This window comes from Salmo salar, chromosome ssa06 (genome assembly GCF_905237065.1).
Source record: "Salmo salar chromosome ssa06, Ssal_v3.1, whole genome shotgun sequence".
NCBI lineage: Eukaryota > Metazoa > Chordata > Actinopteri > Salmoniformes > Salmonidae > Salmo > Salmo salar.
Genome location: NC_059447.1, coordinates 21,171,372 through 21,197,972, shown reverse-complemented (window position 1 = coordinate 21,197,972; position 26,601 = coordinate 21,171,372). Strand labels below are relative to the sequence as shown.

General features: G+C 43.1%; 4 protein-coding genes across 5 annotated transcripts; 3 read left to right on the top strand and 1 right to left on the bottom strand.

Annotated features, from left to right (window-relative positions):
- Window positions 1–43: 43 nt before the first annotated feature.
- LOC106606580 (mitochondrial thiamine pyrophosphate carrier) lies at window positions 44–6,995 on the top strand. Its single transcript, XM_014202874.2, has 7 exons — window positions 44–180; window positions 1,065–1,233; window positions 3,363–3,518; window positions 3,826–3,996; window positions 4,398–4,584; window positions 4,839–4,969; window positions 5,109–6,995. Exons 2-7 carry the CDS (start codon window positions 1,102–1,104, stop codon window positions 5,286–5,288), a joined length of 957 nt encoding a protein of 318 aa, XP_014058349.2. The 5' UTR covers window positions 44–180; window positions 1,065–1,101; the 3' UTR covers window positions 5,289–6,995.
- A 76-nt stretch (window positions 6,996–7,071) lies between these two features.
- Window positions 7,072–12,782, top strand: LOC106606581 (MIF4G domain-containing protein B). 2 transcript variants are annotated; one of them, XM_014202876.2, is made up of 6 exons: window positions 7,072–7,221; window positions 8,041–8,138; window positions 8,452–8,561; window positions 8,989–9,144; window positions 9,464–9,556; window positions 9,870–12,782. In XM_014202876.2, the coding sequence occupies exons 1-6, from the start codon at window positions 7,181–7,183 to the stop codon at window positions 10,095–10,097; spliced, it is 726 nt and encodes a 241-aa protein (XP_014058351.1). In that variant the 5' UTR covers window positions 7,072–7,180; the 3' UTR covers window positions 10,098–12,782. The 2 variants fall into 2 exon arrangements, with proteins under 2 accessions (XP_014058351.1, XP_014058350.1); XM_014202875.2 differs by having other exon boundaries at window positions 7,109–7,221; window positions 8,434–8,561.
- A 6-nt stretch (window positions 12,783–12,788) lies between these two features.
- Window positions 12,789–15,082, bottom strand: LOC106606582 (28S ribosomal protein S7, mitochondrial). Its single transcript, XM_014202878.2, has 5 exons — window positions 14,832–15,082; window positions 14,150–14,341; window positions 13,953–14,016; window positions 13,701–13,868; window positions 12,789–13,411 (listed from the first exon to the last, which is right to left on the bottom strand). Exons 1-5 carry the CDS (start codon window positions 14,873–14,875, stop codon window positions 13,190–13,192), a joined length of 690 nt encoding a protein of 229 aa, XP_014058353.1. The 5' UTR covers window positions 14,876–15,082; the 3' UTR covers window positions 12,789–13,189.
- On the top strand, window positions 14,885–24,135 carry LOC106606568 (ADP-ribosylation factor-binding protein GGA3). The gene is made up of 17 exons (XM_045719952.1): window positions 14,885–15,155; window positions 15,807–15,891; window positions 16,031–16,106; window positions 16,262–16,360; window positions 16,459–16,582; window positions 17,435–17,538; window positions 17,848–17,928; window positions 18,615–18,752; window positions 19,688–19,769; window positions 19,862–19,978; window positions 20,223–20,492; window positions 21,126–21,208; window positions 21,369–21,526; window positions 21,830–22,134; window positions 22,314–22,483; window positions 22,821–22,931; window positions 23,343–24,135. The coding sequence occupies exons 1-17, from the start codon at window positions 15,089–15,091 to the stop codon at window positions 23,451–23,453; spliced, it is 2,181 nt and encodes a 726-aa protein (XP_045575908.1). The 5' UTR covers window positions 14,885–15,088; the 3' UTR covers window positions 23,454–24,135.
- Window positions 24,136–26,601: the final 2,466 nt, after the last annotated feature.

Sequence of the window (26,601 nt, the reverse complement as noted above, 5' to 3'; positions counted from 1 at the left end):
ATAGTGCAACTGGGCTTTCAGGGTCACGTGATCCACCCCTCCATCCGGATTGGTTCGATTTGCAACATTCTCCAGATAGGTTTGAGTAAGCTAAATTGTATGAAAAGAAGTACATGTAGCCTTACCTGTCCTTCACCAACTATTCTTTCACACATTTCCATAGAAGAGCAGCACATAAAAGTGAGTCGACAGTTCTACGCATTTTAACTATAAATTGCGAGCTAGATTGAAGTAAACCAGATTGAGTGGCTACGTTAGCTAGCCTCATAGTTATGCCAAGGTCCTGTCCTCTATGGTATTTTTTGAAGAACGTTAATACCTACTGTATTTACTATGAATTATTACTGCGACTAATGTACCTGAAGAGAAGGACGTGATCATCAATGGCAATCAACGTGTGCGATCTCCACATGTGTCTGATTAGGAGGAAGGGCTGATCAATAACTTGGTAGCAAGTTAGGCTACTCAACAACAGTAAGTTACAGTAGCTGTCAGCTAGATGCAGGTGTCATGTCAATATCAGTAGAGTCAACTTCCGGTTAGACAGAGAAAAGGCTACATGTACCAATGAAAGAATCCATCACACAGTGATCAGTGGAATTTGCCTGATGACTCCTTTATATAGCTACTAACTATCTCTAGTGGCAGTGATGCACTAAGTGATACAGAATTGGCTTCCAATAAAAATAGCAACATACTGAATCATTCCTCGTGAATCACAATAGACTATCCATATTTACAGTGACTGTCTCTCAGAGAAACTACTAGTCCCCCTGTATACACTGGAGGCTGCTGAGGGGAGGACGGCTCATAATAATGTCTGGAATGCCGTAAATGGAATGCCGCAAATGGAACGGCATCAAACACTCAGAGCTAGTGACGTCACTGATTGAAATGCTATTAGCGCGCACCACCGCTAACTAACTAGCCATTTCACATCGGTTACACAAACACCATGCTCTACCATTCCACTTACTTTGCTCCAGCCATTACCACAAGCCTGTCCTCCCCAATTAAGGTGCTACCAACCTCCTGTGCTGTATAACATGTTTTCTCTCCCCCAGACCTGAGGTCCTCTGGTGAGGCTGCTGTGGAGTCATCATGGTGGGCTATGACCCAGGGTCTAAGGGCGCTGCTCCAGCCCCAGAAGATGCAGCCCTGTCTGGGTCGGCTGCAGGCATGGTGACCCGAGCCCTGATCAGCCCCCTGGATGTCATCAAGATAAGATTCCAGGTACAGTAAGCATCATCAGATGGATATTATTGTGGTGCATGTTTTAGTTGCATGGCCACTTTGGACCCTAATTTACTACACAATTAAATGCAACATAATGTAAGTTGGAACTACAGTGCCTTCAGAAAGTATTCAGACCCTTTGACTTATTCCACATTTTGTAACGTTACAGCCTTATTCAAAAATGTATTATATAGTTTTGGCCCTTAATCTACACACAATACCCCATAAAGACAAAGCAAAAACAGGTTTTTAGACTTTTTAAAATAAAAAACTGCAATATCACATTTACATAAGCATTCAGACCCTTTACTCAGTACTTTGTTGAAGCACCTTTGGCAGCGATTACAGCCTTGTGTCTTCTTTGAAGCGACGCTACAAGCTTGTCACACCTGTATTTGGGGGAGTTTCTCCCTACTCTGCAGATCCTCTCAAGCTCTGTCAGGTTGGATGGGGAGCGTTACTGCACAGCTATTTCCAGGTCTCTCCAGAGATGTTCGATCGGGTTCAAGTCCGGGCTCTGGCTGGGCCACTCAAGGACATTGAGACTTGTCCCGAAGCCACTCCTGTGTGATCTTGGCTGTGTGCTTGGGGTCGTTGTCCTTTTGGAAGGTGAACCTGCGCCCCAGTCTGAGGTCCTGAGCGCTCTGGAGCAGGTTTTCATCAAGGATCTCTCTGTACTTTGCTACATTCATCTTTGCCTTGATCCTGACTCGTCTCCCAGTCCCTGCCGCTGAAAAACATCCCCACAGCATGATGCTGCCACCACCATGCTTCACCGTAGGGATGGTGCCAGGTTTCCTCCAGACGTGACGCTTGGCATTCAGGCCAAAGAGTTCAATCTTGGTTTCGTCAGACCAGAGAATCTTGTTTCTCATGGTCTGAGAGTCTTAAGGTGCCTTTGGGCAAATTCAAAGCGAGCTTTCATATGCCTTTTACTGAGGAGTGGCTTTCGTCTGGCCAATCTACCGTAAAAGCCTGATTGGTGGAGTGCTGCAGAGATGGTTGTCCTTCTTGAACGTTCTCTCATCTCCACAGAGGAACTCTAGAGCTCTGTCAGAGTGACCATCGGGTTCTTCGTCACCTCCCTGACCAAGGCCCTTCTCCCCCGATTGCTCATTTTGGCCGAGCGGCCAGCTCTAGGAAGAGTCTTGGTGGTTCCTAACTTCTTCCATTTAAGAATGATGGAGGCCACTGTGTTCTTGGGGACCTTCAATGCTGCAGAAATGTTTTGGTACCCTTCCCCAGATCTGTGCCTCGACACAATCCTGTCTCGGAGCTCTATGGACAATTCCATCGACCTCATGGCTTGGTTTTTGCTCTAACATGCACTGTCAACTGTGGGACCTTGTATAGACAGGTGTGTGCCTTTCCAAATCATGTCCAATCAATTGAATTTACCACAGGTGGACTCCAAGTTGTAGAAACATCAAGGATGATCAATGGAAACAGGAAGCACCTGAGCTCAATTTCAAGTCTCATAGCAAAGGGTCTGAATACTTATGTAAATATGGTATTTCTGTTTTTAATAAATGTGCAAAAATGTCTATAAACCTGTTTTCGCTTTGTCATTATTGGGTATTGTGTGTAGATTGCTGAGAAAACATTTTAATTTAATCAATTTTAGAACAAGGCTGTAACGTAACAAAATATGGAAAAAGTCAAGGGGTCTGAATACTTTCCGAATGCACTGTTTTTGTGGCCTAACCCGAGTGGTTCTGGTAAACATACAACTCTGTTATTTGTGCATGATAACCTCTACCCAGGCTTTTATGACTCAAACCAAAAAGCTCAGTGTTGTGAGACTCACTGAAATCAAGCTTTTTTAGTCCTGAAGAAGTTTGTTTCATTGCTACTAAACATTGTTTGGTTGTACTGCATTCTTTTGATGTGAGTCACAGCACCACACCCAGACCCTCAGACACCACTGGGCATGCCCAGTTTCTCACAACACACTGGTGGCTGTGGCAACACACATTGATGAAGTGCTCAGCATTTGCTGGGGAATTACTTTCAACTGTGTGTGTGTGTGCACGTGCATATGTGTATTTCGTTCTACACAAGAATGTCTAAAGCAGAATGTCCTCTTTCCCCTGTCTGACAGTACACACCCCTCCTTGCATACACAGTTGCAGATAGAGAGCGTATCGTCAAGGCACCCCGAAGGGAAGTACTGGGGCCTGTTCCAGGCATCACGTTGTATCCTGGCAGAGGAGGGGCTGCCTGCCTTCTGGAAAGGACATCTCCCCGCCCAGCTCCTCTCTGTCTGCTTCGGGGCAGTACAGGTAGGGAACATACACTGGGGCATTTTTCCTGTCAGAATGCCCTGTTGTATGTCACACAGTATTGTAGTTGAATGAGTGGATCTCTGAGAGTTGTTTTCTGACTCAACTCTTTGTCCCTCGCTAGCCTTTGCCCTGTAATGCCTCAATAGCATCTCTCACATGGTAGTGGGTTGATAGATTATAATATATAGTCATGTGCCTCACTGCTGTATAACTTGGCGCTGTTGTCTGAACTTTGTTTTTGAGGCTGTGTTTTCATCTGTGCTTTAAGGTTGTGTTTTAAGGCTGTGTTTTTGTCCCTCCATAGTTTGCCAGCTTTGAGTTCCTGACTGAGATGACCCACAAGAGCACCGTATATGACAGCCAGACAGCGGGGGTGCACTTTGTGTGTGGCGGTCTGGCTGCCTGCTCTGCCACTGTAGCCTGCCAGCCGCTAGACACACTGCGAACACGCTTCGCAGCTCAGGGAGAGCCCAAGGTGAGAGACAAAGAAAAACATACAGTATGAATCTATCGAATTACCTTTATTGTACCATTATCAAAAGCAGTAATAATCCATTAACTGTGCAACCCATAATTTGCCAAGCACCAAAACGACCACACAATTTCAACCAGCAATTTATTATTTATAAACTAAATATACATTTATAGTAAATTAGATATAATAATTAACTGTCAAACTACTTATAACCCCTTAAAAGGATAATTTAGAAAAATGTAATATCTTTATTTAGATGTTTGTTTCCTTACCTTGAAGGCAGTCTATGGACAAGGAGTGACTGCAATCCACACTTTGGCTTTGTTAAAGTGTTATCATTAAATCTTTGGCTTGTGCTACTGATAGCAATTAGCTAACCACAGGCATCATCTGTAACATAGGTGTATCACAGTCTGAGACATGCTGTGTCCACCATGTACCGCACTGAGGGGGCCCTGGGGTTCTACCGTGGCCTGGGTCCAACACTGGTGGCAGTGTTCCCCTACGCAGGCCTGCAGTTCTTCTTCTACAAGGTCCTCAAGAACCTCATGGGACCACCGCACAAGGACAGCGACGTCAGTGGCCAGTGTAGGGATGGTCATGCCTTTGATAGCATGACACTGTTTTAAATACACAACACTGTACACATAGCAATGAATGTTAAGGGAATAGGGCCTAGAAACTAGAATATAACCTCGGCTTGGCTAGCAAACAGGAAACTAACTTTGTAACTAGGGCCTGGATAGTGCCCAGTACCACTGACTGAACACATAAACATAACTTTGAAGGATAGGGGCCTAGAAACTACCTGAACATTACTGCTTTTTTCCTTTCTATTGTAGGCAACCTCAGAAGCTTGGTATGTGGAAGCTGTGCTGGAGTCATCAGCAAGACAATGACCTACCCCTTTGACCTCATCAAAAAGAGACTGCAGGTGGGAGGGTTTGAAGAAGCCAGAGCCCACTTTGGACAGGTAGTGTAGACATCTCATTACATTGTCTCATTCAGTTATGTGCCTGACAGCAGGTCTTATATTAGAGCGAAGATGGCTGTCATACAGGGCATCCATCTACATGACACTGAAGTGTGTTGTCTCTGCTTACTGTGTGCAGGTGCGGAGGTACGGTGGCTTTGTAGACTGTGTGTCCCAGATCGCCAGAGAGGAGGGTCTCCGGGGCTTTCTCAAAGGCCTATCTCCCAGCCTAGTGAAAGCAGCTGTTTCCACGGGCTTCACCTTCTTCTGGTATGAGTTCTTCCTTAATGTCATACAGAACCAGAAGGGCAGCCAGTGAGCAGAGGAGCTCTGGGTAGAAGTTGCTTTTAGGCACAGATCTAGGATCAGCTCAATCGCCACAAATTACAACCTCAACCAATATGGGGAAAATGTAAAAATGGACCATAGATCAGTGTCTAGGGCAGCATTTCCCTAACTCGGTCCTCGGGACCCCAAGGGGTACACGTTTTTGGTTTTTGCCCTAGTACGGCACAGCTGATTCAAATGATCAAAGCTCGATGATTAGTTGATTAATTGAATCAGCTGTGTAGTGCTAGGGCAAAAACCAAAACGTCCACCCGAGGGGCCAGGACAGAGTTTAGGAAACCCTGGCTTAGGGGCAACTGAAGAAGCAGAGGAACTCAAAGCACTGGAAAAGAAGGGAGGGGATGGCAGAATCACGCACATCTACATCGTACATGCCATATCCCCATCCCACTGGTGATAGGAGTCAACATTGCTGGGAAGAAGAAAAAAAAAGCTCTCCTTACTGTTGTTTACCTATAGTGTATCCTATAAGTTGGGAAAGTCAAGGTGTGGTGCTGCTCTGGACCTTACCATGTGTTTGGTGTCAGTGTCCAAACACCGTGATGTAAGTATGTCTATACTGGAACTCTTTGCTGTTGTTTTTCTACTATACTCATGGTTTGTGGTGCACAGTCTATACTGAGGACAGGATGCCTGTTGCTTTTAAAGACTTTTGTCATTTACCAAATATGACCAGATTTGTAACAACTATCGTAACAATGTATTCTGTTTCAACTACCTGAAGAATTGCCTTATATTTGACAGGCAGCATACGGAGGATATAACCATTGTCTTAGATCATGTACTGAGAAATATACCTCTGCAAGTGTTCTTCTGTGTTTTGACAGCTGCTGAATGGGGGAAAATCACTTAAATTCTCCTTTTCAATGTTTTGTGTGTTAAATTGATAAGCCCAGATGGTTGCTCTTGAAACTGATAGATACCATGGAGCGAAGGGAAAGAGATGCTTGATCTAGGCTAAAATAAATAGTCAGAACCAGGTCAAAGTTGATCCTATCACGGAATGCTCTTTAATAGGGACAATTCAATACATTTCAGCTAAAAGTTGTGGTGTTAACTAATGTGTTAGCATAGACTCAAAATTATCATGCGTTCTAAATGAGGTGCAAGGGTTTGTTGCTTTCTGTGTGGAATGTGTTTCAATATTTATAACCATTTATATATGGTTGGTAATGCTTATTTAATAACAAAAGTACATTTACCATCTATGCTGTTTTCAGTTTGCTTTTCTTTGATGTACTGTACTTTAATTTCAAGTAACCTGGTGTAACAGCATTTATGGGTCAGTATTGGAATTCTTTGCGAAATTCTCAAACTGGCGCTCGCTCAGTGCTAAATTATGACTAAAGAAGCATGACGGTGTATGTTAGTTTTAAATATATGACCAACTGAATACGAGCGTCTGCTAAATGATTAAAATGTAAACGTCTATACACAGCATATCTAACACTGTATTTAAAATTGAATATTTATTCTGTGTATGTTTAATGCTGGAAAGATTGCACTTGGTGGGACAATTTATTGTACTATGTGTAACATTGTGTCGGCTACTGACGCACTGTACAAAGTGGTGTCAGTCTATATTTGGGTTTTTATTTAAAACACATTGTATCGTACTTACTCATGTTTTGTTATTTTTGAATAAAGAAAATGCATGCAAATTAACATGTCATTGGAATGATATAGTCAGAACAGACTTTTAATAATGTGGGTATGTTCTATGGGTAAACAGTTTAACTTCAGTGGACACTTCTCCCTAAGCGTCAGTGCACGCGCATTTTGTCCTATATTGTTGGAACACAGCGCGTGCGCAGAAGGCACTCAGGAAGTCAGGCCCAAACAACACAGCACAGTGGAGGGTGAATGTACAATGTTATCACTGCTTCAAACTTAACTTTAGGAAAGTAAGTCTTGATTTAAGTTTATATTTAGAAACCTGAACGTAATTTGAGCTCTTGTAAATCAGACTTGGCAAGTCAGTTAGCTAGCTAGCCACTCAACAACAACAACTCCTTTTCAAACATATTCGCTTGGTAGCTAACGTTTAATGTTATCTGTGTAACAAGTCGTTAACTATCTAGCTATTTGTTAGGTTTCTAATTTTAGCAGCTAGTTAGGTAACTAGCTAAACTGTTCGGACTTTTTGCATTAATTGCGTGCATGTTTAGTAGCAGCCAATTTTTAGCTAGCTCGATCCAATCTCTAATCTCTACCGGTATTTATTGCTGGGTTGGCATGTAGTGCAGTTTGATGCAACAGGACAGGCTGCTGCTAGTCTCGTTCACCAGACTTGCTGACCTTCCATATCCTGGGAACGAGGTTAGGCTGCTGCAAAGGTTTCGTTTGTTTGAAAATGCAACTCCTGACCCAGTAGAAGTCATGCAATTTCATTGTGACTTTTCACAATGGATGGGTGGGAAATGAATCCTCTAACATACAAAATACCACCACAAATGGCAATTAACTATTGGGATTTGAAGATATGATATCTGTTTCGTCATTGCTTGTATGCAAACCAATACCTTTTTATTTGGGCAATATTAGAGGAACTGCGTATGTTGGCTTAATCCCCTATATCCCCCTATGAAAGAGGCCTGGGGGCAGCCAGATTGATGACAACAGCTTTAGACAGCTTTGTGCTGAGACAAATAGTTCTGTCTAATGAATTTCGCTTGAAATGATGTTTGAAAGTATAGTCTGTCTGTATCCACTGTCTATTTCAGTATCACTTGTAAAAAAAAAATGGAAAACTCTAAAGAGGACTACAAGATTCAGTCTTTAGACTTGGAGACCCAGAAGCTGCTGAAAACAGCCCTGAAAGGTCAGTCCCTAATGTAGTGATTCTGTGAAGATGTATATAATAGTCTGTGTGAAAAATGAACACGGTCAGATTGATAACGTTTTGTTTTTACAATTAAGTACATAGTACAGTGTCATGTTCATTAGTGCAAACCGTAGCAATAGATTGCAAACATTTTGCAACAGAAAAAGAAAACAAGTATTTGTTATTGGGCAAGCTCAGATGGAACCTTGCCGTTTCAGAGCGTTATTGTCAAATGTTGTGCCTATTGAACGTGACCCAGTAGCAAGTGTAAGTGTGGCTGTCTTTGGATTAGCCCTCTCTCTGCCCTCAGAGCCCAGCACGGTGGACCTGGAGAAGGTGTCCAATGTCATCGTGGACCAGTCTTTGAAGGACCAGGTCTTCAGCAAAGAGGCAGGTCGCATTTGCTACACTATCGTTCAGGTATGGTAAACATCACCTTAACTACTTGCCTTTCTGGCTGATAGTAATGGTGGTAATTCACCTTACTGTTGTTATCTTTGATTATCTTGTTTGACTAGGGCTTCACACCTAGGCCTAGAACATGGTGTGAACTAAAGCTGGAGTTTGACTGTAAACCAAGTCAAATGAGCTCCTCTCTAGAAGTTCTGAGATCTAAGATCAGCTTACCGTCTTCAGATCCTAAACATTTGGTGGGTGGGCAGCTTAGGGGTGGTGGGGATCAAGGGGTTTATCATTGTCAAATGGCAACTCAATCCTACTCAACCCAATCCTACTATTTTGCTCCCCAGGATCAGTGCTTTAACTTCCTAGTTGTATATATCCATAGACTGCAACCATACAGATGCTTATGGCTGTGTGTGATCTTGTTCTCTACCACACCTTGCAGGCTGAGGCCAAGCACAACAACGGAAATGTGTTCCGGCGGAATCTGCTCAACCGGCTGCAGCTGGAGTTCGTGGCCCGGGAGGACACGCGGCTTCGCTCGCTGCAGGAGTGGGTCTGCTTCGTCACCTTCATCTGCAACGTCTTCGACTACCTCAAGGTACGAGCTAAAACATTCCATAATCCCTATTCATATTCTAACTGGAGGTATCTAACAACCTATTCACAAGACTGAACTGAGCCAAGCTGTACTGGGCTGGCCTGGTTACGCATCTACCATAATTGCTGGAACTGTGCTGGAAGGAACATTGTGGAAGGACAATATCCAAAACCAGCGCAGTACGGTTTATCCCTATAGTGTGTATCAGGCCATAGTACTCTCCAGTTTTATTTGAGCTGTTTCTTCATGGATTGTATACACATAGAAGCCTTTCTTATCAATGAAATGTTAATAGCTCCTTGTGTTTTCCCCTCCCCAGGTGAACAACATGCCTATGGTGGCTCTGGTGCATCCTGTGTTTGACTGCCTGTTAAGGCTGGCTCAGCCCGACTCACTGAACAACGAGGAAGAGGTGGGTCAAAGATGGCACAGCACCCAATTTAGTATTTCAACTGAGGACATATTTCAATTGTCTCTCACTTCTTAAAGCACAATATGTTGGTTATTTACCAAGCATAAATTTCAATTAAAGGGAGAACCAAATGTAAATGTTTTTACTACAATGTTCGGCTTTATATACTGGCTAGTGTCTACTGTTTGAAATATGAAAACAAATGTACATGCTATAGCCTGAGTACATCTCTGAATGTGATTTCCCCTTCTCTGATAATGATATGCGTTTGTTTAATATTGGTGCTCCTTTGCTTCTCCTTTCCTTCCCCCAGGTAGACTGCCTGGTGCTCCAGCTGCACCGCATCGGGGACCAGCTGGAGAAGATGGACGGACAGAAGATGGACGAGCTCTTCTACCTGCTGCGGGACGGCTTCCTACTGCAGGAGGGCCTGAGCTCCATGGCCCGTCTTCTGCTACTGGAGATCCTGGAGTTCAGAGCCGGGGGCTGGATGCTCAGCGACACGGCCCAGAAATACTACTACAGCGAAGTCACCGACTAGACTGAGGCTAGGCCAGGCTGCAGTAGGTGGATGGTGTTCAATAGGAACAAAATGGGATTGGACGAGCTCAGGTTAGAATCTCCCGTTTTGTGTCTACTGAATGTGACCCTGAATGATAGTATTGGGAGAGGGGCTGCATAGTGGATGATTCCAGAAAGGACACTTTTTGTTTTTGTTGGGCTTTGCCATGGGGTAGCCACTAGTCAGTGTGGTTAGCAGCAGGGATATTTCCACTAGCCAGATAGTCGGTTTGAAATGTGCAATTGTAAATGGTCCTTAAAGGTTTTCGTTGGCGAGAGGTGTATTTGAATTGGGTTGGTTTGGTTTGAAGCAAGTTTGACAGAATTTCAGGATATTTTGTGAGTTTCGATCTGCAGTTTTTAGTCCAGTATAATTATTTATTGTTAATCCCTTTGCTTTCTGACATTCCAATGTTATGAGACATTTCACTATTGTACATAAGTAGTTCAGATACACATTCCAGTCACGTGGGCTTGACCATGATTGAGTTAATCTTATAGCTCTTCTGCCAGTCGTTTCTGATACTGTTTTCAAAGGTGATGATCTTCATTACTTTTTCTACAAAGAATCTTGAGCGGTCTGCAGAACGTTTCGAGAGCTTAGACATTCATTAGGCCCAAGTGAATGTATGGATCAAATTATGATCTCACAATCAATGCTTTACAAAATAGGCTGCTTTTACACAGACAGACCAATTCTGGTCTTTTATTTTGTTTTACCAGTAACTGGTGTTTTTACCAATCAGATTAGCTCTTTTGCCAATAATTAGGCAAAATATCAGAATTGGGCTGCCTGTCTATATACAGCCATAGGGTCCAAATCAATTGTACACGATACTTTACAGTCAACTTTTGTTTTAAAAGCACCTGTTGTTTGAGTGGTAGATTAAAATGACTGGAAAGCTTTTTGACAAAATCAATCACACAAAAGATTAATACAACCGATGTAACTCCACACGGGTCCACCCTGCTGCCAATGACTCTTAAGCCTCTTCGTTTCCGCTAAGGTCAAAAAACACATGACAAGAGAGGGTGACAATTTGGTATTATTAGGATTTGGGACCAAGAGATTAGTCAAAAGTAATTTGTAATATTTCCTTTCTGAAAATATCAATATATTTAACTTTTTATGGTCTGAATCCTAGTTTTTGAATTGTTAATATCACAAGTTTATCTGAATAATAGTTTTGTAGTACATGTGGTGCCAATATGGACAGCAATATCGTCAACGCTGGAAGTTATAGTCAGTTTTTGCTGATTCTAATAAGAACAACTAGTTTTGCAGATGTTTTTGTATTCACAAGTCTCTAAGAGGTACTGTACCTCTTTTAAACGACATAGTCCACACTTTGGTGCTACAAAATGGATGCTGGCTTTTTGCTTTCGGGCTTGGGAAAACTGTGCACCACAATGCAAACGTTTATTCAGTTTGGAAGCTGAGAATATTACAGTGACTTTATAAGTTCTGTCTGGCTGTTCACTACTCGTTGCTGTTAGATTTTCGAAACAGTAGTACATCTGAGATTCATTCCACCAGCACTAAGCTTTTACCAGGTTCACTTTATTGAAGTCCATATCTACTAGTTTTTGTAGTTGAGAATATGTATGTTTTATAATGTTTACACTGTGTGCTGACCGAGTGCTTTTAATACGCTCACAAAATCAAACAGTGTCTTGGAAAAACCACTGCACACAATCATACAGCAGACTACTTCTAGGTCCTGTTCCAATATCTTTAACATTCATCTATCCTTCCTTCCTCATAGTAATCACTGATCTAATGGGATCCATTGCGGATCTTTTTCCTACCCTAGTTATGTCAGCTCAGTGATTACTGCAAGAAAGTGAGGGAGGCATGGGGAATTGTTGATTATTCCAATTGACTGAATGAAAGTCTTTGAAGAGGGAAGAACCATGTAATTTTTTTGAAGATATGATCACACATAGTGTTAATTAGTAGGGTATTTTAGCAACCTCTATTGGCCCTAGTGGACAGTTGTAGAATAGATGGAAATGTTTATTTGATAGTTGTGGAATTGGAATAGTAACACTTGGGTGACTGACATAACTTTTCTATTGTTTGAAATTTAGTTCACTGGATCAGTGTTCCTCAACAGTTTTCATTCAAAACTGTGGTTCTCCTCAGTGTACATTCAAATTAACATATTTTGGAGTACTTCTTAGATAAAACGAGGCTGGCAAGCACTGCACTAAAATAAACTTGGTCACCCACTAGTGTGAGCATATTTGATAGGGCCATGATGTTGAAAGATTGAAGTAAATGTGTATATGCTATAGGGCCTATTTATTGCTACATAAAGACCAAGTATTCAAAGTAAAGTAATTCAGTAGAAACCTAATTTGGACAGAAATTGCAGCACTCGCAATTTGCCTACTACTGGTTTGCGTACATGCCTTTTGTTTTACACAGAATTACCAAATAAGTTTGAGCATTTTGTACTTTTATCTACTCAAGTAGATATATAGAAAGTTTGAGTTTACTGTGTGAAGACAGAGCTCAGTGTATATTTTCCTATAAATATTCCCATTACTATAGTTGGGTATCTGATCTGTTCAAATGTCAGAAGTACAAACATTGGTCAATTTCATTTTTGCTACTGTTGTACATTGACTGCAGATGAATAAAAATCACATTAAAATAGAATCGACCTGGGTTTTAACTAAGCTTTGTATTTATTTGAAGATGACACTGATGAATGCACCTATATTCTAAATACAGTATGTGATCATGTCATTTGTAATGTTTTCAATCATTCTTTATTGAACCATAATACAATGTTAGTAAAAGAAGCCACATTTACAGTAATTGTATTTGTGGTCAGTATACTTGGATACACACCATTCCAAATATTTCACAATGGAGTCCAAGAGATTTACATAGCCTGTCAATGCACGACATTGAAGACAATCTCCCATGATGTGTTGCACAAATGTCCATGATGTTTTTATTTTCCAACAAGGAACTCCACCTCAAGTTTGACCAAAGTGAATTGAACTCCTTCCAGTCCATAAGGTCCCATTTTGAATGCTGCACTCAGACTTCAAAGTCAACTACCACCAGCGATAGTGGGCGTAGGCTCTGTTGGATTCGGCCATCTTGTGCAGTTCGTGTTTCCGTTTGACCACGTTGCCCTCCTTGGAGAAGGCGGCCAGCAGTTCCTGGGATAGTTTTTCGTACATTAGTGTGCGTCTGTGCTTGTTGTCCCGGCACTCTGTGATCATCCACTTCATGGCCAGGAAGCGCCGCCTGTTATCTGTCAGAGGTATGGGCACCTGCAGAGTGGAGGGTCAATACAGGATGTCATTACACATACTGTATGAGACTAAAGAAATTACATTTTTCATGTCTATCGTGGAGAATAAACATTTGATGTATACTTTTCTACAAACCATCACCCCAAGGTTGTGCTCATTAGGCACCAAAGAAAAGAGAAACAGGGAGGGACTACCTGAACGCTTGTTTTCGTTACAGAACGTTTTGCTACGATGCAAAATGTTTTGCTACGTTGTGAACTAATGAATAAGACCCTGGTGACTCTGTAGAAATGGTGAGAGTACTGGCCTGATAGAACTTGCCCCCTTTCTGAATGCTAGCCAGGCCAATGACAGGCTTGCAGTTCTCCAGAGCCTGGTGGAAGATGGCGTATGGATTACACTCGATCTCTGCCTTCTTTCCCTCGGGGGCTTTGTGGTACTTCTCCACCTGTTTTCTCTTCATGTTCTCCAATGTCTGAGAAGAGAAGGATGGGCATTAGTGTATATTTACATTACTTGGCAAACTATATCAAACAGTCCTATAGAATCCCACTTATACCTGTGTGATGATACCTTTGGCAATAATCTTGTCACCATCTTTCATCATCATGTTGACAAACTTGCTGTGAAGAGAAAGAATAGTGATGAGCTGTAATTCACACTGCATTGACAGGGTAAACATACAACCACATGACCGAGCTACATGTATTTCAGTGTTTGTAGGCTTATGCATTAATGTGTGTTGGGGTCAGGTACCTCAACACAGGGTCGTTGAAAACAGAGCTGGTGACAGAGTTGGTGGCTGCCTTTATGGGCCTGACAGATTTCAGCTCCCTCTCCTCTTTCTGCTCAGGTGTGAGCTCAGTCTCTGGGATGTGGTACACCTCTTTCCGAGGCTCAGGCTCCAGGTAGTAAGGGTTGTACCTGCTCCATCTCACCAGGAGTACCCTAGAGAAGCATGAACAACAGAAGGTTATGACACTTCATGTTTAATAGTCAAATACAATGCAATGGTTATAGCATATCATGGACAATATCTATACATGATCATTTAACAATCTAATGTTGCTTGCCGAAACATATGGGGTAACGGGTGTTTCTTAGCCCTGGTCCTGTCACCTCACGCCCTGGATCAGAGCTACAGTGTTTGTGCTTGTTAAAATCTACATTAACAAATCGTAGCCAGCCACACTCACACTGATTCACAAACTTGTTCTTACAGCATTGGTGATTTTGTATTTTGCTACAATGAACACAGTGGGTGGCATGTCTCTAAATAAATACAAAAAAGTTGAATGTAAATGTCACTGACTGTAGGTAGCTGAATTAGTTAGCGTAGTTGTAATAAACTTGTGCAATGATAAGTGTCATACTAGTGCAGTATCACAGTGTTAAGATACACATCCATAGCGTCGTTAATCAGCAAAATTATAATTACCTTGGTGTCCAAGGTTTTAGTAAACCTGTGATGGAGGCAGCCATCTTGGAAAGTGTGGTGCGAAGACCCCTGGGTAAGCTCCTTGGTAGATGCCATAAAGCAAAACTAATTTCTATGATTTATTTTCCAAAATAAAGCATTTTTCAGCTAAATGTTTGAATTTCTACATTTTACACCAAACAATAAGTGCATGTTTTTCTAGGTTTTATTGACAACGCAGACTGCGTGATTCTCGCGCGTAGTTGCACACATTGGTGATGTCATCACGCGATGTTTCCAATGCTATGGCGTACCAGGAAGGGGAGACGCTAGAATCCTGGCTCAGTGAGTGAATTAACCTATGTATCCAGTCAATTCATTTATATTATTAGCATATTGCATTGCATTGAATGAATGGAGTGAATGTATGAATGAAGTAATGAAGAGTGCGATCTGTTGAACTGTCTGCAATCCTCCAGGGCTACTGCCTTCAAGGCATCCCCGTTATAAGAGCTGTGTTAGCGTTGTCGTTCTGAGCAGCCGTTTCAGGAAAGCTGTGCACTGAATCTGGATCAGTTGTGGGAGGCGGACATTCAAGCATAAACCCAGGGGATGTGGCCACTGAACCTCAGCTGATCTCCCTTTTGATATCGAGAGTTAAGACTGCTAAGTTGAGGATTGTGATTTTGGTATCAAGCGCCTATCTTGTGTTGGTTGACAGATATAATTGATAGCCTTTCGAGGAACTGGGGGCTAACGTTATAGTGGTGGCACAGATAAAACATCTTTTCTGGTGGCTTCACTGCATGTATGCGCCTTGTGGTATTGATGCTAGTTGCCAGTGCAATGTGGGGGATGACAGAGGATGGATGACAGTCGAATTCTTTACTGTCAGTGTCCGGTTGCTCACATGTTGTCCTTTCAACAAGTCTGTCAACTCTCAACTGTAAAGGCATGTGTTAAACATATTTTCAATTTTATTTGATCTCACTATAGATAAAGCCACCCATCCAACAAACAGACAGGAGGATTGGGAGTACATCATTGGTTTCTGTGACCAGATCAATAAGGAATTGGAAGGGTATGTTACTTCCTGATTCACCTGATACCATTCAGTATGTATTAGCTAATACATACATTCAGTATGTATTAGCTATATTTGACCTATTGCTATAGTATGTATAGGAAATGGGCCAATTTAACCCAATCTCTTTGTGCAGTCCCCAGATATCTGTCAGGTTGCTGGTTCACAAAATCCAATCGCCGCAAGAATGGGAGGCGCTTCAGGCTTTAACAGTGAGTACTGTTTGTTTGTACTATTTCATTTCATCCAATATTCTGTTCTAGTCCTGAGGCATAGCTGTATGTACTCATATGGTGTATACAGTCTTGTCTCAGGGCTACCTTTGTGTCCATGTGTTTGACAAAATGTCCACGTGTAATTCTCCCAGGTATTAGAGGCATGTATGAAGAACTGCGGGAGAAGGTTTCATAATGAAATCGGGAAATATCGGTTTCTGAACGAGCTGATCAAAGTTGTTTCTCCCAAGGTGAGTGGACTTGGTATCCTGAATGCGTTATTCTATTCTTCTTCTATTTTCCTTGTGTTCTGTGTGTGAATACAAAGATCTGGTACACTTCTATCTAGTACATGGGAGACAGAGTACCAGAGAAGGTAAAGACAAAGATCATTGAGATGCTGTACAGCTGGACAGTGGCCTTCCCCAACGAGGCCAAAATCAACGAAGCATACCAGACACTAAGGAGACAGGGTAAGACCTGGTTTCCACTAGTTACCATAGCCACTATGGCTGGGAATTGCCAGGGACCTCACAATACTTAGCTGCCGATACGATATGTATTGCAATTCTCATGATTCAAAATGTATTGCGATTCAATACTGTGATTTTATTGCGATTCGATGTTCCAAACATATTGCTCACCATATGTCTGCTGCAAAGGGACAAGAAAGCCATGAGAAAACACGTTTTGATCAGTCATGGAAATAAAATAGCTCATAACAAATTTGCTCCCTATTTTAAAAAGAAGATGGAGAACAAGCTATGAAGGAAAAATCGGGGAGTTTTGGTTTTAGATACAGTAAACTAGCGCAAAAATAATATTTGGATATTGTCAATACGATATATTGTCAAATTAAATCCTGATATGTCACTGTATCAATTATATCCTGATATGTCACTGTATCATCACTATCAGCTACAAAGTTTGTCCTGTTTCAGACATGTACACGTGTGTATTATACGCATATTGGAAATGTGTTTTTTGCATATTCCAACTCCCGGAGAGTGGGTTCACAGCCAGGATCTGCCATTATCAATGGCAACCCTTGAGCAATTAGTCTTAAGTGCCTTGCTCAAGGGCACATCGACCAATTTTTCACCTTGTTGGCTTTCGGTTGCTTGCCCAATGCTTTAACCGCTAGGGTACCTACCTGCTTAATACCATTTAATTTCAATTCAGGAAGTAAAATGATATTCTTCCGCAATTTTCCTCATTGATTTGAAATGGAACTCTGTTTGTGATGAATAGTCCCATAGAGATATTTTGAGTTATTTTTTAAATCTTATCTGTGAACTAAATCAGACACACCTTCCGTTCTTCAGGCCTTGTAACTATGGACCCTGAGCTCCCAGTGGACAAGACTCTGATTCCTTCACCCCCCACACGTCCCAAGAACCCTGTGTTTGACAATGAGGATATGGGCAAGGTGAAACACTGGGTTCAGACTGAGTTTATCCACAGTACTGGTCTTTAACCCTGGTCCTGGACCCTGGTCCTAGAGAACTACTGTATATGTGGTGTGCAGTCTTTTGTTTCAGCCTAGCACTACCACACCTACTTACAACAAATCACTGAAACCTTGATTTGCTAAAACAGGGGTTATCAGGCTGGAACAAAAGCCTGCATTCCCTCTAGCTTTCTAGGACCAGCATTGTTGACCACTGATGTACAGATAGCCAAACCAGCAGATGTCCGTGTCACCATGGTGATTTGACATGCCTTCATGTGTGTTTAGCTACTAGCAGAGCTTCTGAGGAGCAAAAACCCAGAGGACCTGCAGGAAGCCAACAGGCTCATCAAAAACATGGTGAAGGAGGTGAGAGACAACGACATGCCCTTTAAGTGCTTATAAAGGCGGTTGTAAGGAGCCGTAAGCTGTTGTGAATGCTCATACTCAGCCTGTGACATACCACCTGTGTGTTTATAGTCATAATAGGTTCATAAGACCGTTCTAACTAGCTTTGAGTGGTAATAAATGCTTATAGAGTATTTTATCAGCCCTGAATGCTGATTGGCTGAAAGCCATTGTATATGAGACCGTATACCACAGGTATGACGAAACATTTATTTTTACTGTTCTAATAGATGTTTGTAAACTGTTTATAATAGAAATAGGTCACCTCAGGGTTTGTGGTATATGGCCATTATACCACGGCTAAGGGCTGTATCCAGGCACTCTGCGTTGCATTGTGCATAAGAACAGCCCTTAGCCGTGGTATATTGGCCATGTACCACACCCCCTTGTGCCTTATTGCTTTAATAATTCATCATGGGATAATAAATACACTGTAGAATTACACACAGATGGAGCTTAGGAAATGTGATCATAGTCGATCATGCGTCCATGTTAGTAGTTCTCTATAACACTTTTATTGTTCTGTTTCCCAGGACGGCTGAATGCATTTACAATATAACTGTTACGCATGCATATAAGGCGCTTAGAGCAATGTATAACAATGTTATAACAAGTCTTGAACATCTTATTAACCCTCATTCTGCCAGGACGATGTCAGGGTTCAGAAAGTGACCAAACGCATCCACACCCTGGAAGAGGTGGGCATCAACGTCAAGCTGCTGAGTGAGATGCTGTCCCACTACGACAAGGACAGGTCCTCCCAGTCAGACAGAGAGATCATCAAGGTGTGTGTTCCGTTCAGACTCCACACACATCACACTTAGCCCTAGTTCCAACACCGCTCTATCGCCCCCCTTAACTAAAAAATGTACACTTCTCTTTGGTAGAGCAGGGATAGAGTGCCTTGTGAAGCCATAGTGCGCCTCGTGTGACTTATGACAATAGTTGGTCCGCCTCTGCCGCTCTTTCAGCACGGTGCGGGTGAGGCACGCCTCTGTTTCATGCAGTTCTGCCAGAGCAGTTCTTCCACTGTCAGGAAAAATGGTCATGCATATTAATATATGTTAATTGCATGCAAATAAAGGTTACTTGGCTACCACACCCACAACGGAAACACAGTCATGGCTTATACGCAGGTGGAGGACTTCTGAGAGGTGGCTGTTATGCCTGAATTTAACCCAAAAGCAACGAGTAAGTCTGCAGTGTTGGGAGAGCGGTTGTATGAAACCAATTGGTACGTCAAGCAGAGTTCTCAGCCATGCCAGCCCCGCTCTTCATGTCTATTCAGTTCCACTCACCAAAAGTTTGGCGTCTGAACTGTGCCTTACTTAGATACTTATCCTCTTTGCTCGCTGTGAAGCATTAAGGCCCTTATGTATCACCTCAGGCTATAGCCAGTCCTTAACTCAGTTTTACAGCTAGTCCCAACTTGTTCCCTACCACTTCACCTGGGCCCTAACCTTTCAATGTTTGCAGATCTGAAGGGTCTGGATAGGTATAAGCAGTTTAGTGGTGGAGCTTCTATCATATTGCTAAGTCCTTACCTATCGGCAAACACCAAAGTGTTAGGGCCAATGGGAAGGGGTAGGGAGCGAATTAGGAATGGCTGCTAGAATGATACGAGCGTGGTAGACTTTGATGTTATGTGAAATGAATTAGAATTGTAAACTGTGTCAGTGGCTGATTGAAGCATGTCGTCGTACATTTCCTGTAATACCAGGAACTATACGACCGCTGCGACAAGTTGAGACGCGCTGCTTTCAAAATGGCCACAGAGACTGAAGATAACGACACAAGTTTAGGTGAGGAAATAAAGTTGTTATTTTAATGTTTTTCAACCTCTTAGATTGTTATTTGTTGTTCCATCTCTTAACCTCTGACCTTTGCCTTCCAGGTGACATCCTGCAGGCCAGCGATGACCTCTCACGGGTCATCAACTCCTACAAGAAGATTGTCAAGGGACAGACGGTGAATGGAGACAGCGAGGATCCTAGATCTACAGCTGGTGAAGGTGAGTGATTGCACGTAATGTACACACACACACACACACACACACACACACACACACACACACACACACACACACACACACACACACACACACACACTTTCAGATTTTTTCATATAACTTTCAGAGCAAACTGTTTCCTTTCTACCATTTTGTATCTTTCTCTTTCTACCTTCTTTGATTTCAATTTCTCTCTGCTTTCTTCTACCTCTCTCCACCTCTCCTTCTTTCCCTCTCTATTCTACAGAGACCACAGGGAACAGTGACAACACAGAGACCTTGATTGACCTGGCTGGCATTGACGTTCTAAACTCCACCTCTCCTCCGCCTGCCCCTCTCCCGTTGGTCTCCGATCCCACTTCAGCCAATCACCTGGGGTTCCCAATCCCTGTCTTGCCTCCTCCTCCAAAAAGGTTGGCTGGGTTGCATGCTAGTCAGAACAACAGCCCCAGCCACCCAGCCACCGACAAGGCTCTCAACGCTCTCTCTCTCCTTGACGATGAGCTGCTATCCTTAGGTACCTCACTGACCTTGCATTTTATGGAAGTTATGTGTTAATGTATTCTTGTTAAATATAGGCCATATTTCCTATTTGATTTGTATTCAAAATGTATTCATGAGGACTGTGTTCACCAATGTTCAGACAATGCCCCATGGTACTTCATTTCATTATGCCAGCAGCATCCCACCCTGCATCCCACTGCTGGCTTGCCTCTGAAGCTAAGCAGATCCTTGGATGGGAGACCAGATGCTGCTGGAAGGGGTGTTGGAGGGCCAATAGGGGGTACTCTTCCCTCTGGTCTAAGGGGATCACAATGCCCCAGGGCAGTGAAGGGAACATTGCCCTGCATAGGGTGCAGTCCTTCGGGTGGGACGTTAAACGGGTGTCCTGACTCTCTGTGGTCACTAAAGATCCCATGGCACTTATTGTAAGAGTAGGTGTGTTAACCCTGGTGTCCTGGCTAAATTCACAATCTAGTCCTCATACCATCATGGCCACCTAATCATCCCCAGCTTCCAATTGGCTCATTCGTCCCCGCTCCCCCCTGTAACTATTCTCCAGGTCGTTGCTGTAAAAGAGAATATGTTCTCAGTCAATTTACCTGGTAAAAGAAGGGTGAATACTAATGACCCTTGTGTGTTTTTTCAGGCCTGAACGATCCAGTTCCTTCTCTGAACAGCCAATCAAAACCAAAGCTGAATGAAATAGCGAATCCGTGGACCTCCTTACAGGTAGTTCTTCCTGATGATGACCACAATGGTCAGAGCATTAAAAAGCATGACTTTTTTTCTACTGTCATTTCCTGTGTCTTTACCAGTGAGGAGTTTTGAACAACTCTTGTGATACATTTGGTAGATTTGTAAGAGTCTCTTCCTTTTTATCCATCTCCAGGCTCCTGACCCTGGACTGGACTTGTTTGGCGCTATAGCAGGGCCAGGCCCAGTATTTCCCTCAGTCCAGCCAGCACCAGCCCCCGCCACGGCCCCCGCCACCCACAGCCTCCAGGACCTCCAAGACCTGGCCATGCTGGACTTTGGAGAGCCAAAGAGGTGCTCAACTAACCTTACTCCCTTCACTTCACTGGAAATATTGTAGATCACTTCAAGGTATTATATTACCCACATTGAATTAGATCAGGTGCTTCAGCGCACAGCTAAAGTGAAGCAACACTTCTGAGGTAATCCGAAGGCTCAGGGTTGTAATTAGTAGTGCATCACATCATTACATTACTAGATGCTACTCAACATTATCCTGAATATGGTACAAATCAACATGCTCTTGATTGCACACTTGCTTGTTTGATTTAGTTTGTTTTCCAGAGAGAGCTCATGTTGTTTTTCTGTCGTTTCCAGTTTGCGTGTTGGTGGCGGATTCGGGATAGCAGCCTCTATGGGGGCCGTAGTACCACCCTCCTTGGGGGCCATGGTACCCCAGGTCCCCCTCTCCTCGACCTCCCTCCTCCCTGGCCCCGTGCCTGGCTCCCCTGCGGTGTCCCACACCAAAGCCCAGACGCTGAGCTCTGCCCCGGGCAGCCCCCTGTTCAGCTCCCTCTCCCCCTTCCACCACTCCTCCTTCCAGGGGGGCAGCCCAGCCAGGGGGCTAGGACCGGAGGCCTCCCTGGGCAACGTGCACGTCCCCCTGGAGGCCATCAGACCCAGTGAGTACTGGAAATAGGGGAGGGAGGTAGAAAGGGAGAGAGAGAGGGGAGTGTGCAAAGGGAAACGGGAAATGCTATATATCCTCGTCATTCGTCTTTTTTAACCATTTGATGTCCACAGTACACTGTCTGGATAACATTGATATAGCCTCTCATTGCCTCTGTCCTGTCCCCTCCAGGTAAAGGGCTCCCTGTAACGGCCTATGATAAGGATGGGGTGCGTGTGCTGTTGAACTTTGCCTCAGACTGTCCCCCTTGCAGACCAGACGTGCTGGTGTTAGTGGTGTCCATGCTGAACACTGCACCACTGCCCGTTCAGAACGTGGTCCTTCAGGCCGCCGTGCCCAAGGTAACACATGGTACACACTCACACACGCTTTGTGTACACTTGCCGTGTCTAGACGCCATAGGAGTCTACAGCCATGTCTCAGGGCAGTGTGTACACATGCACTCGTATAATACTTACACGTGTCCACTCCTGTATACTTACTCACTCAAACATTGTATCATTTCATCCAAACAAAATGTGATGGGGTCCTCACTCAAAAATATGTTGCATAAAGCTTAATTTTTGTATTTATTTGTATTCTTTTCACTGCATCAGGGATCGCGTACACAGGCTTTGCAGCCATCTTCAGTGTGTAACTTTCACACACTCCTTAACCCCTCCTCTCCTTGTCCTCCAGTCCATGAAGTTGAAGCTGCAGCCTCCGTCAGGAACAGAGCTACCTCCCTTTAACCCCATCCTTCCCCCGGCCTCCATCACACAGGTCATGCTGCTGGCCAATCCCCTGAAGGTAAGAGCAGGGCCACGAGTATTTCCTGGTAAGGTCACATGGTCAGGGAAAAGTAATATGATCTTCCAAGGGCCCAGAGGTTTTCCGATTTAGGTCACGTGGTTAGGGAGCAGCCCACTTCTCTAATACACAGGCCAGAGTCACTGTAGGACTAGAGTTCTATCTTTCATCTTTCCATGGTTCCTTGCAACCTATCTCCTCATCTTTTCAACTGTATTGGAGGTTCAAGGTCCCTCCTCTCTGACTTTCTTATCAATGCGGTTTGGGGAGACGATGAGAGAGGATTTGAGGAATTAAGGAAAGATTCATTGAGAGAGAGCCTAGGTTTTTTTGGACCTGATGGGCTTCCATCCTCTTTGTAGTCTTTGTGAAACCACTTGCTGACCCTCTTTCAACGTTTGCCTCTTGCAGGAGAAGGTGCGGCTGCGCTACAAGCTGGCGTTCACTCTCGGAAACAGGCAGTGCTCAGAGGTGGGCGAGGTGGACCAGTTCCCCCCGCCAGACAGATGGGGTCACCTATAGCCACCCCCATACACCACAGAACCGTGCCAGGACGGGCCAAACCAACACTCCACGATGGGGGTGTTAACCACACATACCCCAGAGAGAAAGAGAGAGAGATGAGCCAAGGAGAGGATAGGGTGGGAGAACTGTGTTGCAATGTTACAGTACCAACATAGTGCTACCTACCAGCCAACCATTCTGTTTCTTTTAGATTGTTTTGATATTTACCGTTTTTGTAATTGCCCAGTTGCTATTGAGGCAATTGTAACTTTGTAAGCATAATATAGCATACATGGCATACACTGAAGTTTAAGCCAGTTTTACAATAGCTTCCAGAGCTTGTATTGAATATTATTCCAGGACTGCATCTCAAGTGAAGGGATACAAGTGCTTTTTCCATGTTTCAGAAATTGACAAAGATGCACCAAGTGTCACTCTTGATTTGTTATTAAGTATGTTCATTAACTGAGAACATCTACAAGGTATTTTAGCAGGCCAGCCAGTTGTCCCTTATACAGCACTGCAGGACATTTCCTAACAAAAGGAAATATAAATAACACTACATCCATTATTATGATGAGACACATACATACAGTGTATATACTGTGTGTGTGTATGTGTAATATATATATACAGTGGGGGGGGAAAGTATTTGATCCCCTGCTGATTTTGTACGTTTGCCCACTTACAAAGAAATGATCAGTCTATCATTTTAATGGTAGGTTTATATGAACAGTGAGAGATAGAATAACAACAAAAAAATCCAGAAAAACGCATGTCAAAAATGTTATAAATTGATTTGCATTTTAATGAGGGAAATAAGTATTTGACCCCTCTGCAAAACATGACTTAGTACTTGGTGGCAAAACCCTTGTTGGCAATCACAGAGGTCAGATGTTTTTTGTAGTTGGCCACCAAGTTTGCACACATCTCAGGAGGGATTTTGTCCCACTCCTCTTTGCAGTTCTCCAAGTCATTAAGGTTTCAAGGCTGACGTTTGGCAACTCGAACCTTCAGCTCCCTCCACAGATTTTCTATGGGATTAAGGTCTGGAGACTGGCTAGGCCACTCCAGGACCTTAATGTGCTTCTTCTTGAGCCACTCCTTTGTTGCCTTGGCCGTGTGTTTTGGGTCATTGTCATGCTGGAATACCCATCCACGACCCATTTTCAATGCCCTGGCTGAGGGAAGGAGGTTCTCACCCAAGATTTGATAGTACATGGCCCCGTCAAATGATGCGGTGAAGTTGTCCTGTCCCCTTAGCAGAAAAACACCCCCAAAGCATAATGTTTCCACCTCCATGTTTGACGGTGGGGATGGTGTTCTTGGGGTCATAGGCAGCATTCCTCCTCCTCCAAACACGTTGAGTTGATGCCAAATAGCTCCATTTTGGTCTCATCTGACCACAACACTTTCACCAGTTGTCCTCTGAATCATTCAGATGTTCATTGGCAAACTTCAGACGGGCATGTATATGTATTCTTGAGCAGGGGGACCTTGCAGGCACTGCAGGATTTCAGTCCTTCACGTGTAGTGTGTTACCAATTGTTTTCTTGGTGACTATGGTCCCAGCTGCCTTGAAATCATTGACAAGATCCTCCCGTGTAGTTCTGGGCTGATTCCTCACCGTTCTCATGCTCATTGCAACTCCACGAGGTGAGATCTTGCATGGAACCCCAGGCCGAGGGATATTGACAGTTCTTTTGTGTTTCTTCCATTTGCGAATAATCGCACCAAATGTTGTCACCTTCTCACCAAGCTGCTTGGCGATGGTCTTGTAGCCCATTCCAGCCTTGTGTAGGTCTACAATCTTGTCCCTGACATCCTTGGAGAGCTCTTTGGTCTTGGCCATGGTGGAGAGTTTGGAATCTGATTGATTGATTGCTTCTGTGGACAGGTGTCTTTTTATATAGGTAACAAGCTGCGGTTAGGAGCACTCCCTTTAAGAGTGTGCTCCTAATCTCAGCTCGTTACCTGTATAAAAGACACCTGGGAGCCAGAAATCTCTCTGATTGAGAGGGGGTCAAATACTTATTTCCCTCATTAAAATGCAAATCAATTCATAACATTTCTGACATACGTTTTTCTCTATTTTTGTTGTTATTCTGTCTCTCACTGTTCAAATAAACCTACCATTAAAATTATAGACTGATGATTTCTTTGTCAGTGGGCAAACGTACAAAATCAGCAGGGGATCAAATACTTTTTTCCCCCACTGTGTGTGTGTGTGTGTGTCAATGTTTATACCACAGCATTGTTGAATGCTTGTTTCTAATGGGCTAGAAAGGCATTCTAGAAAATACATTATTATTCAGAGCTTATAACTAGGAAAAAATGATTGATTAATCCTGAAACTGGAATAAAATTTGATGAAATCTGGGAATCTTGTCCGGAGGACTTGCTAGCTAGCATGTTAGCTCAGAGTAGCTCATACTTAAAACTTGAGTCAAGATACAGAAAGTTATGTTGATTAGATGTGGGTGGTAGCTGGCTGTTGACAAAGGCCTCGAACATGATTCCATGAGGTGTTTCAATATTTCTTCAGTGTATATCCAGTGATCATGCTTATTAGACATAATTGTGGTAATTATTATTATGACATTGTTTTAAAGTGATGTATATTGTATTTCCCAATGATATTAGTTATTTAATGGATTTGCTGGACCATCTAGGTCTTACCACAGACTAATATACAGCTACTATTTTGATGACTGGGTTTCCTAGCAACACTGTAATCAATATTGTGATTACTCCTGGCATGCTTCTGTAAGTTGTGATCATAAATGCATACCGTAGCTGGTTTTTATTCTTTGGTTTAATGTATGCTCCCTCTGATGCTTGCCATCTGGTTTAACTATGGTGTTTGAGCTTTGAAAGTGGTCTGTCAACCCGAGTTAAGATGTCCTGACTTTTAGGATGTGTATTATTTTCTTCATTGTCAGTATTGAAATTGTATTATTTATTTTTTTTTTCAGTTGTAGTATTTCAGTGCATCACTGAATTGACCAAGCTTAACACTGGCTGAAAGTATCATCTGACAAGTTGGAACTAACATGGAGAAAGGTGAAACCATGTAGTCAAAATAATTTACAGTAATATTGAGCCCACGATAGGGCAATGATTTCATACTTCGATGGTGAAAGGTTGAGTCGCTAACCTTCATCCT

What these genes read in the sequence shown, in the direction of transcription:
- LOC106606580 (XM_014202874.2), top strand. Translation starts at nt 1,102, where the DNA reads ATGGTGGGCTATGACCCAGGGTCTAAGGGCGCTGCTCCAGCCCCAGAA. An exon ending in TCATCAAGATAAGATTCCAG is followed by an intron (nt 1,234 to 3,362) that starts GTACAGTAAGCA and finishes TTGCATACACAG; the next exon opens with TTGCAGATAGAGAGCGTATC. An exon ending in CAGCTCAGGGAGAGCCCAAG is followed by an intron (nt 3,997 to 4,397) that starts GTGAGAGACAAA and finishes TCTGTAACATAG; the next exon opens with GTGTATCACAGTCTGAGACA.
- LOC106606581 (XM_014202875.2), top strand. Translation starts at nt 7,181, where the DNA reads ATGTACAATGTTATCACTGCTTCAAACTTAACTTTAGGAAA. An exon ending in GCTGAAAACAGCCCTGAAAG is followed by an intron (nt 8,139 to 8,433) that starts GTCAGTCCCTAA and finishes TCTTTGGATTAG; the next exon opens with CCCTCTCTCTGCCCTCAGAG. An exon ending in ACGTCTTCGACTACCTCAAG is followed by an intron (nt 9,145 to 9,463) that starts GTACGAGCTAAA and finishes TCCCCTCCCCAG; the next exon opens with GTGAACAACATGCCTATGGT.
- LOC106606582 (XM_014202878.2), bottom strand. Translation starts at nt 14,875, where the DNA reads ATGGCTGCCTCCATCACAGGTTTACTAAAACCTTGGACACCAAG. An exon ending in CTAAAACCTTGGACACCAAG is followed by an intron (nt 14,342 to 14,831) that starts GTAATTATAATT and finishes ATGCTTCTCTAG; the next exon opens with GGTACTCCTGGTGAGATGGA. An exon ending in CCAAAGGTATCATCACACAG is followed by an intron (nt 13,869 to 13,952) that starts GTATAAGTGGGA and finishes TTCTCTTCTCAG; the next exon opens with ACATTGGAGAACATGAAGAG.
- LOC106606568 (XM_045719952.1), top strand. Translation starts at nt 15,089, where the DNA reads ATGTCATCACGCGATGTTTCCAATGCTATGGCGTACCAGGAAGGGGAG. An exon ending in TCAAAGTTGTTTCTCCCAAG is followed by an intron (nt 16,361 to 16,458) that starts GTGAGTGGACTT and finishes ACTTCTATCTAG; the next exon opens with TACATGGGAGACAGAGTACC. An exon ending in CAGACAGAGAGATCATCAAG is followed by an intron (nt 18,753 to 19,687) that starts GTGTGTGTTCCG and finishes CTGTAATACCAG; the next exon opens with GAACTATACGACCGCTGCGA.